Source organism: Chroicocephalus ridibundus, chromosome Z (genome assembly GCF_963924245.1).
Source record: "Chroicocephalus ridibundus chromosome Z, bChrRid1.1, whole genome shotgun sequence".
NCBI classification, from domain to species: Eukaryota; Metazoa; Chordata; class Aves; order Charadriiformes; family Laridae; genus Chroicocephalus; species Chroicocephalus ridibundus.
This window is the reverse complement of record NC_086316.1, coordinates 84,027,336-84,045,005: the sequence shown is the minus strand read 5'-3', so window position 1 is coordinate 84,045,005 and position 17,670 is coordinate 84,027,336. Positions and strand designations below refer to the sequence as shown.

The 17,670-nt window shown below is 41.5% G+C and overlaps 1 protein-coding gene across 4 annotated transcripts in view; it reads left to right on the top strand.

Annotated features, from left to right (window-relative positions):
- Nucleotides 1-17,670, top strand: part of DYM (dymeclin) — a 241,013-nt gene that overhangs the window by 24,684 nt on the left and 198,659 nt on the right. For 3 of the 4 annotated variants that reach the window (XM_063319471.1, XM_063319469.1, XM_063319470.1), the window contains 4 exons: nucleotides 1,717-1,769; nucleotides 2,409-2,502; nucleotides 3,846-3,979; nucleotides 10,741-10,813. In XM_063319471.1, the coding sequence (XP_063175541.1) occupies nucleotides 1,717-1,769; nucleotides 2,409-2,502; nucleotides 3,846-3,979; nucleotides 10,741-10,813 (354 nt within the window). The remainder of the gene's footprint in view (nucleotides 1-1,716; nucleotides 1,770-2,408; nucleotides 2,503-3,845; nucleotides 3,980-10,740; nucleotides 10,814-17,670) is intronic. The other variant, XM_063319472.1, reaches the window with a different exon arrangement.

Genomic DNA, 17,670 nt, shown 5'->3' with positions numbered 1-17,670 from the left:
AGGTCTCAGTCAGAGCTGCAGGTAGTTGCCAAGATGGGGTTGAGCAGATGGGACAGAGAACGCGTGTGGTACCATGTCCTTTTTGTCTTCGGTTTTTATATAAATTTGGTTACTCATCAGAAAATTTCATGCTTAGGAAGCAACAGTGACTTTGGCAATCTAATTATGGCAATATTAAGTTTCGCGATATTTTTTTGAGAGGAGTGCTTGAATGGAGGCCCTGCCACTGACTTCTATAGGCTTAGTTCCTATTCAGGTTTCATTACATTGCTACTTTCCTGTGTATTCCGAGGATGGTGATTTTCATACCTTTAATTACAAGGATGTAGGTGCGTGAGCTCTGCAGTTGTTCAGCCTACGTTACGCGCTATGTTGTGTCTGCAAGCATTGGACTGGGGGGTTTTTTTGACTGACTTTTAATTTGGGGAACTTGCAGAAGGACTGCCTTTAAAGTAGGTCAGACTGTGCGTTAATTTAATTTGTACAGAGGCTGTACAACCTCCTCCGATAAACCTTCTCCGATATCACGAGCAATAGGGCCTGTGGCAATCGGACAATGGCTAATGGTTTTTTAAACTAAAAGAAAGGAGATTCAGACTAGATATAAGGAAGAAATTTTTTTTACGGTGAAGGTGGTGAAACACTGGAGCAGGTTGTGCTTTAGGTATTAATATTGGGACACCTTCATATTGCTTAATGTGGCATGGGACACAACATCTGATTATTATTTGTCTTTTTTCCCCCACCTATTAAGGAAAAATTTATTTCCTTTGTATTCTTCTGTTTTGTTTTTGAGGATCAGTTACTCTGTACTGGTAGGTTTGGAGCGATAGAAGTCTATAAATGTCTTTTTATGTGTTTGATGCGGCTGGGGTTTACTCTCAGTGGTTGTCGGCAGGTTCTGCTTTAGTGCTTCACCGTGCTTTTCAGCTGATGGTTTTCACTGAAGCATGTCAACGGGCAATTAATGAAGTTATGAAAAATTTGGTGTATCTGAGGTGATAATGTAATAACATTAGTTAAAGGAAAGTGGTCCTTAGCTTGAGGTTAGATGTCAGGTTGAGGATTTTTTAATTTATGCTTTTTTTATTTAAAAGATATTTCATATGATAGTTCCTGTAAAAAAATCAAGTTCTTTCTGTAGGCTGCCGGTCTATGTGCATTCTCAGTGGCATCAAGCTATGAGTGGCATCATTGGACCATTAAAGGTCGGACTAGATGATCCCTGAGGTCCCATCCAACCCGGTATTCTATGGTTGAAGCCACAAAAGTAGGAGGAACACAAATGATGTAGTGACATCATTTCACTTTGACAAACAATTCACTTTCGAATATTAGTTCCCTCTTTTATTGTCACTGTACTTCAAATACACGTTGTACTGTCTGGTGCTAGGATGACGGAACACAGGAATGGGTTGGCCAGAGAGGTTGTGGAGTCTTCGTCCTTGGAGATATTCAGAAGCCACCTGGACGTGGACCTGGGCAACTGGCTCTAGGTGGCTCTGCTTGAGCAGGGAGGTTAGACAGGATGACCCTCAGAGGTCCCTTCTCACCTCAACCACTCTGCTTCTGCGATATCCGTGTAAACCAGCTAATGGATTGGTAAACTTAAGTGCTTCATAGAAAAATTGTGCTACTGTTTTGTAATGAATTTTCACTTCAAGTACAGGAACTCAATGGCTTGTGTAACCGTATCTGTTTTCTCCCCCCCACCAGTGCTGACTTGAAGCTCTTGGAAGAAGCAACAATCTCAGTCTGCAAGTCTTTAGGTGAGAAATTGTGACATCTTAGCTTTTTTTTTCCACGTTCTTGATCAGAAAAATTAAGAAACAGCATTCATGTGCACACCCGTGTCTTCAGTATACTTAATTCTGCTTGTACGTGTTCCGCTAGTAAGATTGAAGTGGTGTAAAGAGCGTGTATATATACATCTCAAACTTTTAGAGACTTTGTAGAACTTGAAATGACTGAAAGGTTTAAAACAAATAACTCCATCCCTGCTACCTCATCTTCCCTCTGCCCTCTAAGGTGATCAGGAAGGGAAAAGAATTAAGCAGAGGACGAAAGGAAAGGATAGTACATATGTGATCAATGACGTTTCAAGAAGGTAAAAGCTAATTGTGAAATCCTGCCCGGTTTTCTGACAGGAGACTTGTGCTGTAGACACGTCTTGGCAAGGCAGCGGTATGAGCGTCCCACTTGGGATATTTTAAATCTCGGGTGAAAAGTATGTTTAAAGAGCAATTGTGGAGTCATAAAGCATGTACTGGAGAATCTTAAAAGAAGAACAGACAGAGGTAGAAGTAGTTAAGACAACGCAATTTTTGGTTTCATTCTGTGTATTGTTTGAACTAAATAGTGTCAACTTATGCATGCTATATAATCATACCTTATTTTTCCTCATTTAGTTGAGAAGAATCCTCGAACAGGAAACCTTGGGTCATTGATTAAAGTCTTTCTTTCTAGAACCAAAGAGTTAAAAATTTCAGCAGAATGTCAGAAGTAAGTACCTGGGAAAAAGCTGCGTGTGCCATTTTCATTTTTTAAACGTTCCTTTTGCCACTAGCTCTTGAGTTTTTTGGCTTGCTAGTTAAAATAATCGCAGACCAAACTGTAGAATTCTCTTAAATTGTTGTTTGAAACAGAACATGTATCTAGTACTTTTCCAAACACAGAAGATTAAGTGTAATAAATAGATTTCTGTGGAAAAAGACATGTTTATGTTCATCCTGTGCCTTACAGAAACATGTTTGTGTACCAGTGCTGTAACATCTGCTTCCTACTGGTTTAGAGCCGTTTAAAAATCGCCTGGCCTTTTTCGCTAAACCTTAATGCATGAACCAGTATTTTTATCTTGGGAATATTTTAAATCGGGTTGGATTTGAACGCGAACTTCTATATGAAGATGTTGCTTTCAAATTATACCGTGTAACCGCCGTTGGATTTTCTTGCCCCTTTCAGCAGTAGAAAGAGCTCCAAGAGGTTACGCGTGCAGCACTGTGTAGTTTTTGCAGGAAGCTTTTTGTAATTGTAAACGTTCCCCCACCCCCATGGACAAATGTCCAACTCTCACCAGATCTGGGGCTTCAAAAAGGAAGATTTTTCTTCTTAATGCCCCCTTGCTCCCAGGGCTGCCCTCAACCTTTTTGCTTACATCTCAAGAAAGAAGTTATTCCTGCCTGGGTAGCTCCTGCTGCTTCAATCCAAAAATACCTTCAAAATACAGCTTCAGGCACGAGCTTGACTCTGCCGTTGTATGGGCTTCCCAGCAGTTGCTTATTGGGACTCCAGAAAACCTAAGGAAGCTATATTTTTTCCCTTGCATTCAGAAAGCTTGGAAAATATCTGTGTTTTGCGTAGAAAAATCTTGCTACATTGTGCTCCTGAAGTCCGTAAATGCCTGTAGCCGTCCGAAGGCTATTTGGCTGGGAAAATTGCTAAGGTTCAGGGATACAGAGTAGCTTTCGTATGGAAGCCGTAGGAAACTCCCAAATGTTTGGGTGGTGTGAATCCATGGTATCTAGAAGCCTTTAGAATTGTGCTAAGCCATCTGGCGAGCTCTCCAAAGAGTGGTGCTTCTGGCAGGTGTGGTGTTTTTATGGGTACAAACGTAGCTAGGAATAAGACCGTATTCTCCTGGGGGAAGAAAAAATATTTTAAATGCGTTTCCAGTTTGTTTGCTGTAGCATCAAATGAAGGTTCCTGGCTTAAGCACTTTAGCTTTCCCTTGCCTTCACCTGTAGGGAACCCCTCGGTCTACTCTGGCGTACGTTTTCCTGTGGGTTTTGATGCGTGGTCGCGGGTTAAGCGTTACTGATTCCTGTTTGTTTCTGCTCCTTTTCTAGTCACCTCTTCATTTGGCAGGCTCACAATGCCCTGTTTATCATTTGCTGTTTGCTGAAAGTGTTCATCAGTCGGATGTCAGAGGAGGAGCTGCAACTTCATTTTACTTACGAAGAGAAAGCACCAGGCTCCTACGGTAGGCACACACGAGCGCTAGTGAAATAAATACCCCACAAGAAACTAAAAAGTTCTGATGTTTGTAGACGTGATGCGTGGGGACATAGTTTAGTGGTGAACTTGGTAGTGTCCGGTTAATGGTTGGACTCAATGATCTTAAGGGTCTTTTCCAACCTAAATTATTCTATGATTCTAGACTAAGAATCCCAAACTTTGCTTTAGAACTACAAATGAGGTACCCATGAGGTTACACGCAACGTAGTTACTGTTCGGGACAACCTGGGAGATTGGAAGTGTGTAGTCAACAGTAAAACTGACTGACTTCCTTTGGGGTCTGAAGTAATTTGGTGTGAACCATCTTCCTTTATATCATACATGTGAAAGAAAGCACCTTCAAAGCGTGATGAGAGCTTTTAATAACATATTGACTGTCGCCTTCTGCAAGAATTAAATGTTTCTTAAGAAGAAGTTGGTGTGTTACAGGTTCTTAGAGCAAAACAGACCTCTTTTGGAGCAGGGTTTAAGTTCTTTGCTTTATTTTTTCTTTAAAGATTTGTCTTTAAGTTAACCATAGTCATTTATTTACAAACTTCATTTGACATTATTTTTTTAAAAATCATTGCGCAGAAGTGTTGTTGCAGACCTGCCTTAGCTTTAGTCATTTTTATACGGTCTGAAAGGTGATCCCCTACAGAAGAGGAGAGTAGAATTGGGGTGAAGCTGACCCCATACTACTGCAGAAACGGTCGTGTTGCAATTGTTTGGTGTTTCTTTTCACACATTTCATAAGCCGGCAGCAGCCGGGGAGTGGAATTAATGCAATTTGTAGGAATCTAGTGAGGGAAGATGACAGCACTATGGTTAGGACTGATCCGTTGAAAAGGCAACAGCTAAAATTTGATTTTGTCAGTAGTTTATACAAGAGTACAGGAAAAGTCAAAGAATTTAGGCATAATCTTCAAAAAGAAGTGCATCTCCGGGAAATGGAGCGTGTATTACACAAGATGAAAGATGGCAGGGAAGATACTCAAATAATCTAGCTCTTCTTTCTGCTATCCAGTGCTTCTTTTTGAATGAACGTGCCCAAAATCGACTTGATTACAGCCAAAAGAAAGTCATAACGCTGCCACAGATCTTTGTGTGGTGCCGTATCAAGATGCTCTTTTCGAACACGTGATGGATAATGCCGGCACGTGATTTGCTTTGTTGTAAAGATACTGTTATAATTGCCTGTGGTTTATTGCATAGAGCCAAAAGGGGTCTGGCAAAAACCAGATCACGAATATATAGTACGAGTGGATTGTTGGAAGAACGACTGAAAGGATCCAAAAGTGGATCTTCCTCAACAGTCAGTCAGGACATGCGTTGGGAATGCCTAATTAGCTGCTCGCTCATTGAATAGGGAAAACTGCCCATTTAAAAATCTGTTTAACTCCTTGGCGTCTGGGGAAAACCAGGCTTCCGGTGCCAAAAGATGAAGTGCTACGTGTTGAAACGGTTTAATTGTGTTTAAACGGGGATGGGTAATCTCCAAGAATGCAGTCAGCTATCCCATGCGTTAGAGACTAACACCGGCTCGTAATGAGCTGTCATTGCAGACTGCCGGGGGGGGAGGGCGGGTTTATATAAAAAAATTGCCCACCTCTTGCTTCGGTGACGTAGCGTTGCACAGTAGAACGGCTGGAAAAGCCGAGATGTTTTGTTAGTTGGAACCCCCGCGATCTTTATTTCTTGCGCTGGGAATTCCTCGGAGCGCGGTCTGAAAAGTGATTCTTCTCGCTGGGGCAGATCCGTGTTTATACCGCGTCTAGTAGCACTTGACTGTAATTCACGGTGACGTTTATTAGCGATAATTTTGTGCGCCTTGATGGCAAATGTACTTCGCAATTATCTTTGAGCAGATTGTTCGCTGGGTGGTCTTGATTAGGAAGGTAATTGCGTGTGGTCTGCTGGGGAGAGCAGGGGATGGAGGAGGAAACCAGCTTCTCCTCTTCCTCCTCGGCTCTCCCTCGGCTCCAGTCTGCTGCTGCTTTCCACTCAGATTTCCACTCGGAGATGGCTCTTGGGACTTTCTTCAAGGTGTTGAGGTTCATAACATGCTGTGTTCACACAACCATCTTTTTTCTTCTTTTTTTTTCTCCTAACAAATCTTCACGTAGGATTTTTTAAATATATAGAGAGTATGGTAATTAAAAGCTGTAGGAAGGCATTCATTTTTACTTAGCTATAGGAAAAGTGAAGGATCATTGATGGAGGGCAATAAAATGCTGTTGCGTTAGGGCCTATAAAGTGAGCAGAAAAAGATGAAATGTTTTTTTGTGTGTATTTTCATGGTTTTCTGTGCATTTTCATAATTAAGTCAAGCGCAGCTTGAATTTTTACTCTTTGGAAACTAGAGCACACCTTGCTATTGTGAAGTTTACACAGATTTATTAGTACTTTTGCTAAAGTTTTACGTGCTTAACGCTATCTTTGGTGAGCGTGCGTTATAAAAATTAAGTTTTAGTTGTCCTTTCTGTCTTTATTTCCCAGAGCTTGATATTATTTTGCTATTTTCCAATTGCCAGCATGATGGAGCAAACCTTATACAATACATTATTACATTAATTATATAAATAAATAAAGCTTGTATATAGGTAAAGGCCTTAATGTGGGGTCTGAATTTTGAAATATCGTTTGTGTACTTTTGTAATAAATAGCTGGTGAGTAGTTGCTGTAAAAAAAAAAAACAGTACAACCTCTTTCTTCTATGATTTTTTTCATGTGCGCCTTGTTCAGTCTAAAGGGTGACTGTTCTTTTCAGGACCATCTTAAATCACCGTGTGGTGGTGTTTGTTTCCCTCTTTAAACTACGAACATCGCTTTTTTTCCCCCGTTCTAATTGGGGAATATATCCTAGTACCATGTTCTCCGAGTTTAAATACAGCACCTGGGAACTCAGCGTGCGTAACTGCGCCATATTCACTATGTCAGGCAGAAATGTAGTGTACGATGGTAGTGATGGATGGAAAATAACCTCGTCGCTGGCTACTCAGTAATATGTCTTGTATTTTAATAGGTTATATGTGACATAGCCACTATTGTTTAGTTGTAATTTTTTATAATTGTCTTATCTGGAAGAATTCTCCTCCCAGATTTTGCAATTAATGTGCTTTTTCACTCTTTCTGAAGGTCCCGCGTGTGCTTTTCCTTGCTAGTCTGTGTTTTAAACTGAGAAGAAAGCTCCGCAGTTGGGCTTTGTGCCATAAAAAAGGTTTTTCTTCAAAAAAGAAAAACCTTTATCGAGGTTTTTCCTTTTGCAAAAAGGGCCAAGAAGTTGTAGCCTAACGTTATGAACAAATTGCACGCGATCAAGTCCCTGCTACAGCACTGTTTATTGATTTCCTTCGAGAATAGTTGGGCTATTAGTAGAAGTTTGTTCCTTTTGACAGTTTTCAGGTGTTTCTTTAGCCCAGGAAGCGCAACCTTTGCCTTGTCGTTCATAATTGGGAATTTGCGCACAACTTTGGAGGATATTGCACAGCGCTGATTGTAGGAAAATCCTTCTAGAAACTTAAACCACGTGCTTTAAGATTCAACTAAAAAATCCTGATATTGGCAAATCCCAAATTGGACTTGGCGTATGCTGATCAGAAGCCGGAGTTAGTCTTACTAACACGGATCGCTCATCTTTTGGTGAGGTTTCTGCTGTCTGTATCCCATAACTTCTGCACGGTTTTTAACCGTATTGCGATTCAGAGGTGTAAGAGATGGGTATATGCTGTGTATTATATTCTAAATTAAACCATCGATTCATTTAACCCATTCCCTGACCTGTAGTAGGAAACTTCATTCGTTCCTGTAAAGAAGTTTTTATCCCAAGGCTGCTAAGGGCTGTATTTGGTGTATTATCACAAATAAGGGGACATAGAGGAGGGAATAAATAACAGTAAATTTACTGCAGCACTGAAATGATTTCACGAGCGTTCAGCTATCATGTAAAGGAAATGAGGGATGGCAATTAGTTTACGTACTCATTATTAACACTCTCAAGTGAAAGCTGGGAGCTTTTGAGCATCCTCAGGGCTGAAGATCAAACCACAAAACTCAAAGAAGCTTCAAGTCCGCTGCTTGTGGAATGAATTGAACGAAGGAGGCTTTAGATACTCTTCTACAAGTAATGAATGAATTTCATTACTGGTGTCCAGGTTCTGTCCTACCTGTAGGAGCAACAGTGCAGAAAACCAAGTAGCATCTAAGGTGAGGCTGTGCCTTGCTACGCTGAATATTTTATTAACATTAGGCGCATCCAACAGCTCGGATCAGGTCGTGACAAGCACAGTAGATAGGTTCTTGAGAAGAAGGACTGTTTTACTGCCTACGTTAGACCCCGTGTCGTGGCCAAGGATGGAGCTGGGCTGGTTTTACTAGAAGTGGAGTCTCGTGGCATGTGTATTTTCCTCTGGATAAACCATTTTGCTTGTGTAGTGGCTGCTAATCCAGTGCCCGTGATGGGCATAGGTTTGAAAAAGTTAAACGCAAAGTATTATTTTTTTATGTTAAAAAAAAAAAAAAGCCCAACCAATCGCAGTTGCTTCTGCAGCAGGACAGAGTTTAGAAGATGCGCCTCTGATTCCTCCCTCTGCAAATCTGCTCGAATTTTATCTGCACAGATTCACCCTTTACTTCTTTTCCCCAAGGCTTTACGCGCGTCTTTGATCCGAGTATGCGATCTAGTAATGTGAATGAGTATTGTGCGTATTCTCTTTATCCTGCCATTGAAAAAGGCATTGTTTATGAAAACACATAGTGTTCCGTGTTTATAGCTCGCTCTCACGTTATAGATTTGGCATGCGTCCGCCTCATTGTCTTGGCAAGACGAGAATTAAACAAGAATGCGTGTGCCCCAATGAGGAAAAAGGATGCATTAATTATTGTAGCCGAATGACATTGATTACAGCAATTAAGCTTTTTTTTTTTTTTTTTAAAAAAAAATAGTTGGAGAACAGAGCAGGAAAGACTAACATCTTCCATTCTACGTGATTGTGGTCACCTAGTGTTTTCTTGCTTTTATTTTAAATATAGCATGGGGGGAAAAGCCCACTTTGATATTCAGATAACATTATTCTCTCTTCAAACGAGTTGTGCGTATCGCACAGTGGAAGAAAAGGTATTCTTAAAATGCACGAAATACTTCTTTTTTTTTCATCCTTGTTTTTCTCCTCTCCCCTCAATCGTAAAGAGAAGAAACTTGAGACCTAATAGCAGTCTTGCTCTCTGAGTATTTTCTAAGTTCAGAAAACTAGGAAAATGTCACGTTCGGGTTCCTTTAGAATACTTTATCTGGGCTTTCTTATTGGCGGTGGTTTCTAAGGTTAAATACTCCTAACAGTTCTTGGTTTTTACTAACAGGAGCTACATTGTGTTACTCATGGGGGATTCTATATAAAGGAAACCACGTTTCCGTGATAAAAAACTGATTTCCTTTAGAATGTGCAGTTCACTAGGTGACAATTTTTAATGTGTTTTTAATAAACTGATTGTGGAAAGAAATAATTTGCCTTTATTGTGAATATTCCCTCTGGGGTGCTTCTTAAAATTGAGTTCTGCATTTAAGAACAGACTTGGCTTAAACAGAGTAACACCGTCATAACCCGGCTATAATGTTGTGTTTATGGCAGGGCCTATTTATTTGAAAATACAAAATAAACAAGCATTTGGGTAATTAATCGTTGTGCTGTAATGCCTATCAGGCAATGCAGAGGGAAAACTATGTCTGCTCTTGGGCCATTCAGCACTATAAACCTCTTGCTTTTCTTTGTGCTGGAGGTGTCTCTTTCTAATTTTATTTTGAAAGCAGAAAAAATCCTAATGAGCCAAGAGATTGATCATATTTATTTATTTTTTTTTTTAGTATTATATGACAACTTCAAATGGTTTAATAAGCTTTTCCCTCAGTAAGTTTTGCAAGTCTTTTGTTACAGTTGCTCTTAAAAACTCAGTGCTAATGCAAAATACCACGGGTTTTATTGCTTAGAATAGTTGCGTTTCTTGAAAATTGAAATTTTAAAAGAATCTTTAATCATCCCGTGCATTTTGTCACATAGAGAGTAATTTCTGGGCACTTAAAATGCCCTTTGGAAATTCACGTGTCCTTACTTGTCGTTGAGATGTGTCAAACCTCTTCAATAAATAAATGTAGATTTATAATAAAAAAATAATGTGTAGGTTTAATTGCTTAAGAGCAGCGGTGATGTGTATGCCAGGCTGCATTCCTTTGACGCCTCGCAGCTTAGAATATTGTTCAGGGTATGGTAGACAAATGAAACCGTGTTTTCTGTCTCTGCTTATTCTTTTCGTGGGATTAAAAAAAAGGGGGTTGGGAAAACATGGGAATTTTGAGAGGAGACTTGAGCTCTGTGGACCCGTGAGAAGTCGCTAGTGATCAGTTCAACTGTTGGCAATAACACCATTTAATTTAACCTTAAGTAGGTAGTAAAGTAAGGCTTGATGTGCTTAATATTAGCATGTTCCTACAATGCCGACATCTCATTTAATTTATCCAATGGGTATTAGTTATTTGTTTTATATATAAAAAGGCTTAGCATCCGTATTTTCTCCGGTGATAACCCCGAGTGCCTTCTATTTCAGGAAAGAGTGCCATCTCCTTAAACAGGTAGAATTTCTCTTCCGGTGTTTGTTTCTTAATTAAAATATCGATCGTCTGGATCTGTGTGTTTAAATCTTTGCTTTCTTTTGATATTTAAAAATCCAGAAACCCTTTGGTATGCTTCTTTTCAGGAACAGAGTGTGAAGACCTCGTAGAAGAGTTGCTGTGTTGCCTCATCCAGCTCATCGTTGAAATTCCCCTCTTGTAAGTTGGCTTTTTTCTTAATTTTTTTTTTAACTTCCTTGTGTAAGCTGAGCATTGGCGAGAATATAAAACTTACAGTGATGGGTTCATAATGTTTAAATATTTGTGTTTGAATGCGCCACGTGATGGTTCAGTACCGATAATGATAACCTGCTGCCTCTTCTGCAGTTGTGTGGGGTTTTGAACATGTGAATGTGCATTAAATAAGTCATTATTTAATACTAATTGCTGAAATACTAGTGAATTGAAGAAGAGAAATGACTCAGTGGAATGTTTCTGTAGATCGCCAGGTTTGTTTACGTGGCTTTTTTCATGCATCTGCTGTACTTGAGATATGTTGATTCCACATCCCGTTGGGATACGTACCATGAAACATACTTCAGTATTATATGAAGGAGAACGTAGTTCGTTCTTTGGAAATAAAAACCTTTTTCCACACCTGTCCTGATAAATTTTAACTTCTTTTTTCCCCGCCCCAAGATAAACTTTACCAAAGATCACGTTAGCGGTATTTTTTGTGTTAAATTCTATTGCAGTTTGTGCCTAAAATGTAGCGCCCCCAGTTCACAGCTTTGTAAGTGTTTCAGATTATCTGTTATAGCGTAATAGATAATTTTGGCACTTCGTTTTTGTACTTGGGATTCTTCTTTTGGTTGGAAAGCTGACAAATTCGCAATAGCTTTTGAAACACTGCGCTCATTAAATACAACTCTGTCAACGTTACACGAGGGTTCGGGCTGGTAGCGTGTCATGAATTAGCGATATGATTTAGAGCGTCATTCTGCAAAGCTTGTCAGGGCTTCCTGGAACAGATATGCTTTTTGTTTGGGGCAGATTAGAGGAAGTACAAAGGGGTGAAAGGACTGCGATATATGGGCGAGTTCATAAATCCTGCAGGGTTTTATTTTTTCTTTCTTGGAAGCGCCAATGCGTGTGTGGAGTCCGGTGTCATTTATTCTGTATTTCTGGCAGAAAAAGTTTAGGGGCGTCGTTGCTCTTAACCCTTTTCAACAACTGAACCTGTCGGCGTCTCTCTCTCTCTGGGTGAATGAGGTTGCTGGGAATGGAAGTTGAAAGCGCTTCGTTTACTATCTAATATAATGATAATAGTGGCTTATTAAAAAAGAAGTCGTCATAAAGCCCGTCTATAATCTAATGTTCAGCTATATTGAAAACATACTCCCTTCTCGTGAGAGATGTGGAAGGTTTCTGGCTTTTTATGTCAAATAAGTTGTCTTAGCTGAAATTTTCCTGCAGTAGCAGCTGCTGAATTGCTAGAAAGATACCAACACATGCAGAAGTGTCTATTATTGTCTTGTGTACCAGCGTAATAAATTTAACAATGTGATAATGCCTTAACTAATGCTTTTATCCCTGTGTCATCGAAGGGGGAGTAGGGTAGGGGAAAGGAGATTCGGGAAAAACTTGCTTTCTCTAATACACAATCCAACTCTGTTCTCCATAAAGATGTAATAAGGCTGAGACACTTTTGCTTAATGTAATACTAATTATTTTTTTCAGGAGAATAATCAGGATTATTTTAGTCGTGAGTTTACTTTTTACTTCCCTTTCTCCCCCTGGTAAGATTTATGCTAGAAATTCTTTTCCTATGTTGTGTGAAGGGAGGAGTTAATTTCTGTCTTTAGCTGGAATAAATCAAGAAGACGACAAGCTGGGAATTTGGGGAAGGAATAGATCGAGTGGAATACGTGGAATATTCAAACCGGTCATGATTTTTTCTAGCAGGACGTCGGATCACTTGCTAGAGGATAGGCAGCCCTGGCAGCATACAGGTGGCACTGCTAACAGGGCGTCTGTCTGTAAAACTGCTATTAAAGGTGAATTTTTGTTGTGACAGGCCACTAAAATCTCCGTGCTGGGGCTGTCTTTGAAGCGTCATTGCGAACGGCGAGCTTTTTGCTAGGAGCATTCGATAGCCTTAACAGAGGACTGTCACAATTAGCGTGTCCCTTGGGTTCTGTAGCTGCGGTTTCACGCAGCAGTGGACACAGCTGGCACCTGTTGGCTAAATATATTGCTTCTCTGCACCCCAGTTTACGCTGCTTCTTCTCTCCTTCACTGAAAATACTAAGATCGGTTATTTTTAAAGCATGGAGGACCATCTCCATGCCCAAAATGCAGGAGCAGAGGTACCTGTGCAACAGTCCTGCGCTCTTTGCTTTTGAAATTGTCCTGAATCTCGCGTCAGATGCTTTTTGGTGAAAGCAGTACGCTTCGGAGGTACTACAATATTCTTTTTCCCCTCTATCTGATTTCAGATGTGCGGTCTTAATTTTTATATTTTTTTCTTTTGTACACGTGTTACGGACAGCATTGCTGGGTGACGCTGTGTAGATGCTGTTAACGGAGTTGTGAGCAATGTGTGATTATAATATAGATCCTGTTATTCTTTGCTGTCGAGCGTCACGTTGTGAAGATGTGTAAGATGACAGGCACTGTTGGGAGCAGAGCTTCGGATCCCTGTCCGTGGCATTTTGCAGGCAGGTACATAATCTTTTAACCCGTATTCCCGAGTGACCAAAAGCAAGTGGGAGAGTTTGGGCTTGGCAGGGACGCTGAGTTCCTGAAGGCTCAAATCTTTCCTGAGCACAGGGCAGAGCTTGCTCACCTCTGAGCTTCCTCCACTGGAAGCCTTGGCAGAATGAGTTCCTGTCCACCTGCAAAATAAACTATGGACGTACTTGGAGAAGGCAGGTGGGCAATCCAGCTCTAAATTAATAAGGAAGGTGTGTGAGATGGGGAAGACGACAAGTGGCAAATCTGCAACCCGCCTCTCCGTATCCCTTGCTATGAAATATAACCGGAGAAGCAAAATGCGTGGATTTTTGTTGGGAAAGGTTGTGGAGATGCGCAGCATAGCCTATCTAGGGGTGTCTCGGAGATCAATTTAAGAAACCTTGTCAAAGTTAGTTTGTATCGGGAAAGGTAAACGTGCTTTAAGGCAGTTAGATTAGATTCAGCATAGTTAAAGCAGGTTGTCAGTAGGTACCGTGGGACTCTGCAGCGTCGTGGCCCCGTATCTGAGAGTTATTAAAAAGGTCTTGAATTACCCTTTTGAAAACCATTGTACAAAACGCCAAGGAAAAAGGTTTCATGTTTAATTTCGAGACGTTTTATAGAAACTGCAGCATTATTGCTTTTCAAGAATTAGACTTGTGCAGCCCCTTGTAACGCTCGTGTTAGGGTAAGCTGATGTTTGATTTACGGCTCCCTCGGGTGTGTTACGGATACTCTGCTTTTTCTTGGCTTTTGTTAGTGTTAGCACTCAGGAGTGTACGTTAATGATTAAAACTGCCGAGTCAGCAAAAAGGTGCGACTCCGGCCTTTAATTGTCTGACTTTTTAGGTAGAAACTATCGCTAACGTTTTGTTGCGAGATAGAGCTCCCAAAGCTTTAAATTACGAAGGCTTCTTTCAGCAGCTTGTTAAGAGCTGGTGTGCATAACCGAACATCTGGTTGTTATCAGTACATTTTCACTTCATTAAAACCCGTAAATGCATATGGAGGAAAAAATGAAATACTGTGATCTAGTTACATCACTGTTAACTAGCACCCCGTGGTGCCGGTAGAAGTTAGTTGCTATTTCTATTATTTTCTTTAGTTGCTAAGATTGCAACCTAAACCAAGTGTTACTGCCAAATGTTAAATGTTAACAATGTTGTGACTCGCTCTAAGGATGCTCGCTGCATTTCCTGGGAGCTTAAAAGTCAAACGTAGGCGGAGGAAGGGCGATATAATTGGTTATAAAGCTCTATGGGATCATTGCAATGCAGGAGCGATGCCATGTGCAGACGATGATGGGGAATGTTTAGGTTTTTTTTTTTTTTTTCTTCCTTGAAGCAGAGAAGAGGTTAAGAACTGTGTTCTTTCCTATTTCGTGAGTGTCATAATTTCTTTTTTTTTTTTCGTTACTTTCAAAACAAGAGATCAGAATAGTGTTTTTTGGAAAAAGGACTATTCAAGGAACTTTTATCCAGACTGTAGTAGCTCCAGTATTTGAAGAGCTATTTGACTTTAGCATTTTTGGCAACTTTGCCTAATCATCAAAGGGAAACTTCCATCTGTTGAAACTTAGGTTGAAGCTAGCAAAAATACCCAAACTGAAGGAGACTTGTATTGCTTCCCTTTGAAGATCCTCAAAGCTTGAGACGACTGTGCTCTGTGTAGGAGGGATTTGATGAATATGGAGGGATTTTTTTTTTTTATTTGTGGTGGTGCAGCAAATGAAAAATATTTATTTGTTTGGAAGATTTTCTTCATTGCACTTGCATCCTTTTCTCTTCTCCGATGGCAGATGTGTGACCTCTGATCTGTCTAAAGGCCCTGAGCAGGAATACCTTTACCTGTCTCACCTGTTGTTTTTTCTGTTCTGATTCTATTCTAATTTAGTTTTTACTTTAGACTCAGATCAGTGTTTCTCTGTGACCTGTCTTTTCACTAGGTGAGCTTAAATTTACATTCAACTTGTAACAAACTTTCTGATCCCAGAGCATGGTATGAGAGGTCTGGACTGTTTATTGTACGTCGTGCTGTATGTTCATGCTCCTGACAATCAGCTTTCTCTGTTACCGTTTTCAGCCCTGTTTTTAGAAAAGATACTGAGTGCATCTTGAAAAACACCCGCTTGCGGGTATTTGGGTTTGGTCTCTGGTCTGGGCAGCAAAGGCACCTAGGCACTGAAGTCAATCATGTCTCTTTTTGGCACCTTAAGAGTTTGCAGACTGTTTAAAATCAGTGACCGAAACCAGGTTGACAGGCATAAGCCGTTTTTCTCCCATTGCCTAGAAAGCCATGAGACCCCAAGAGATTACTGCTGCCGGAACATCAAGGTGGCTCTGCCTTGAAACCAGTGGCTCACATTTGAGAAGTGGTGGTACAGAGAGACTGTGGAGCAGGTCTGCCTTTCACACCGGCTTCACGGCTGGAACACAGGATGTGATTCCTGTGGTCTGGCTCTGCCCGGATCTCTGCAGTGGTCTGCAGTAGCTTTTTGAGCGCTTGGGTCGTCTTCCTTTTGGCTGCCTTTTCATAGAATCAGAATCACAGAATGGTTTCGGTTGGAAAAGACCTTAAAGACTACCTTGTTCCAACCCCCCTGCCCTGGGCAGGGACACCTCCCACCAGACCAGGTTGCTCCAAGCCCCACCCAGCCCAGTCTCTTCTTTGAAGTCTTTTGCTTGGATTTAGTGGATATTACATACGAGACTTGTTGATGTGCAAGGTAAATACAGAAGAACATGGATGCTCTGTGCAATCCTAGGTTATTTGTAATATTTTTATACTGTAGAGGAAAGAACTGAATGCCAATGAGGCGAAAATGTGTACAGCCACGTAGTCTCAGATGGTTCAGGAATAGTTCTGGGAATACAAGGTCTTGAATCCAACTATCATTTTAATCCTTGAGATACTCCCTTTAGAGTGTTGCCATCACAGAATCCCAGATGGGCAGGGGTTGGAAGGGACCTCTGGAGATCATCTAGTCCAACCCCCTGCCAGAGCAGGTTGCACAGGAACCCGTCCAGGCGGGTTTGGAATATCTCCAGAGATGGAGACTCCACCGCCTCTCTGGGCAGACCGTGCCAGGGCTCTGCCACCCTCAAAGGAAAGAAGTTGTTCCTCATGTTCAGATGGAACTTCCCGTGTTCCAGTTTGTGCCCGTTGCCCCTTGTCCTGTCACCGGGCACCACTGAGAAGAGTCTGGCCCCATCCTCTTGCCACCTGCCCTTTAGCTATTGCTGAGCATTGATGGGATCCTCTCCCAGTCTGCTCTTCTCCAGGCTGACCAGCCCCAGGGCTCTCAGCCTTTCCTCAGCAGAGAGACCCTCCAGTCCCTTGATCATCTCAGTAGCCCTCGGTCTTGAACTGGGGGCCCAGAACTGGACAATCCATTTTTGGTTGTTTTCTCCCTCTCATTCTGTCCCCCAGTCAAGAATAGCCGGTGCGAGGGAGATGCAGCAGGAAACGTTCAGAGATGCTCTCTGCTTCCAGTTAGTGTTTCTTAAGTGCCCCTCTGGGACATCTCCCAAATGTTTGGAGTCAGCTGTAATGAACGCAGCGCGTTATCGGCTGCTGCGGTGCCTCTGTGCCATCAGTGGGTGTAAAATTAGGAGTGATTCCAAGAGGAAGGATTATGTTCGCTTTGAGTTGTTGTACTTGTATCCTGAGCCTGATAACCAGATATTCTCCTCGCTTTCCAGTTTTCAGAACTGATCCTATTCTCTGTGGTGACTCCTCTTTCACCTTTCTGGTGGGCCCTCAGGAAGCAGGGAAATGAAACCTGGTTCCTGTATGATTTGAGAGGTTTTTGTATGAATCAGCCCTTTTGGCAACTCTCCGAAATTAGAAAACGAGTTACCTTTTAACCTTTTAATACGCGGAGTAGACAGCTCGGGCTGGGGGAAAGTTCAGGAAAATATTTAAACTGGGGGGGGCGGTTGGTTTAGCGGTGTGGGTTGAAATCCAGAGGTTTGTTCCTGACTGTTCAGCCTGTTTGCTCTGGAGGTGTGAAATCATTTATGAGCTCTCGGCCTCTGTTTGCCGAGCTATAGAAATAGCTGCAATTCATTGAGTAATTAAAGCGTTTACAACAGCGTGTGCCTTCAACGTGGTAGTTGGAGTTCCTAGCTGAGATTTTCCTATATATTCCCTTTATACTTGGTTCTTCTTTCACAGACCCCTCTCTCGCAGGCAGGGAACAAAGCTGAACGATGTGGTGAACACAGAGAGGGGTTGTGAGCGGTGCTTGGCGTTGGAGAGGAGCCAGCGGTGGCGGGATGGTGACACATAGGTAGATTGTCGAAGTTCTGGGTAGATGACACTGGTGGAAGGTCACCCCC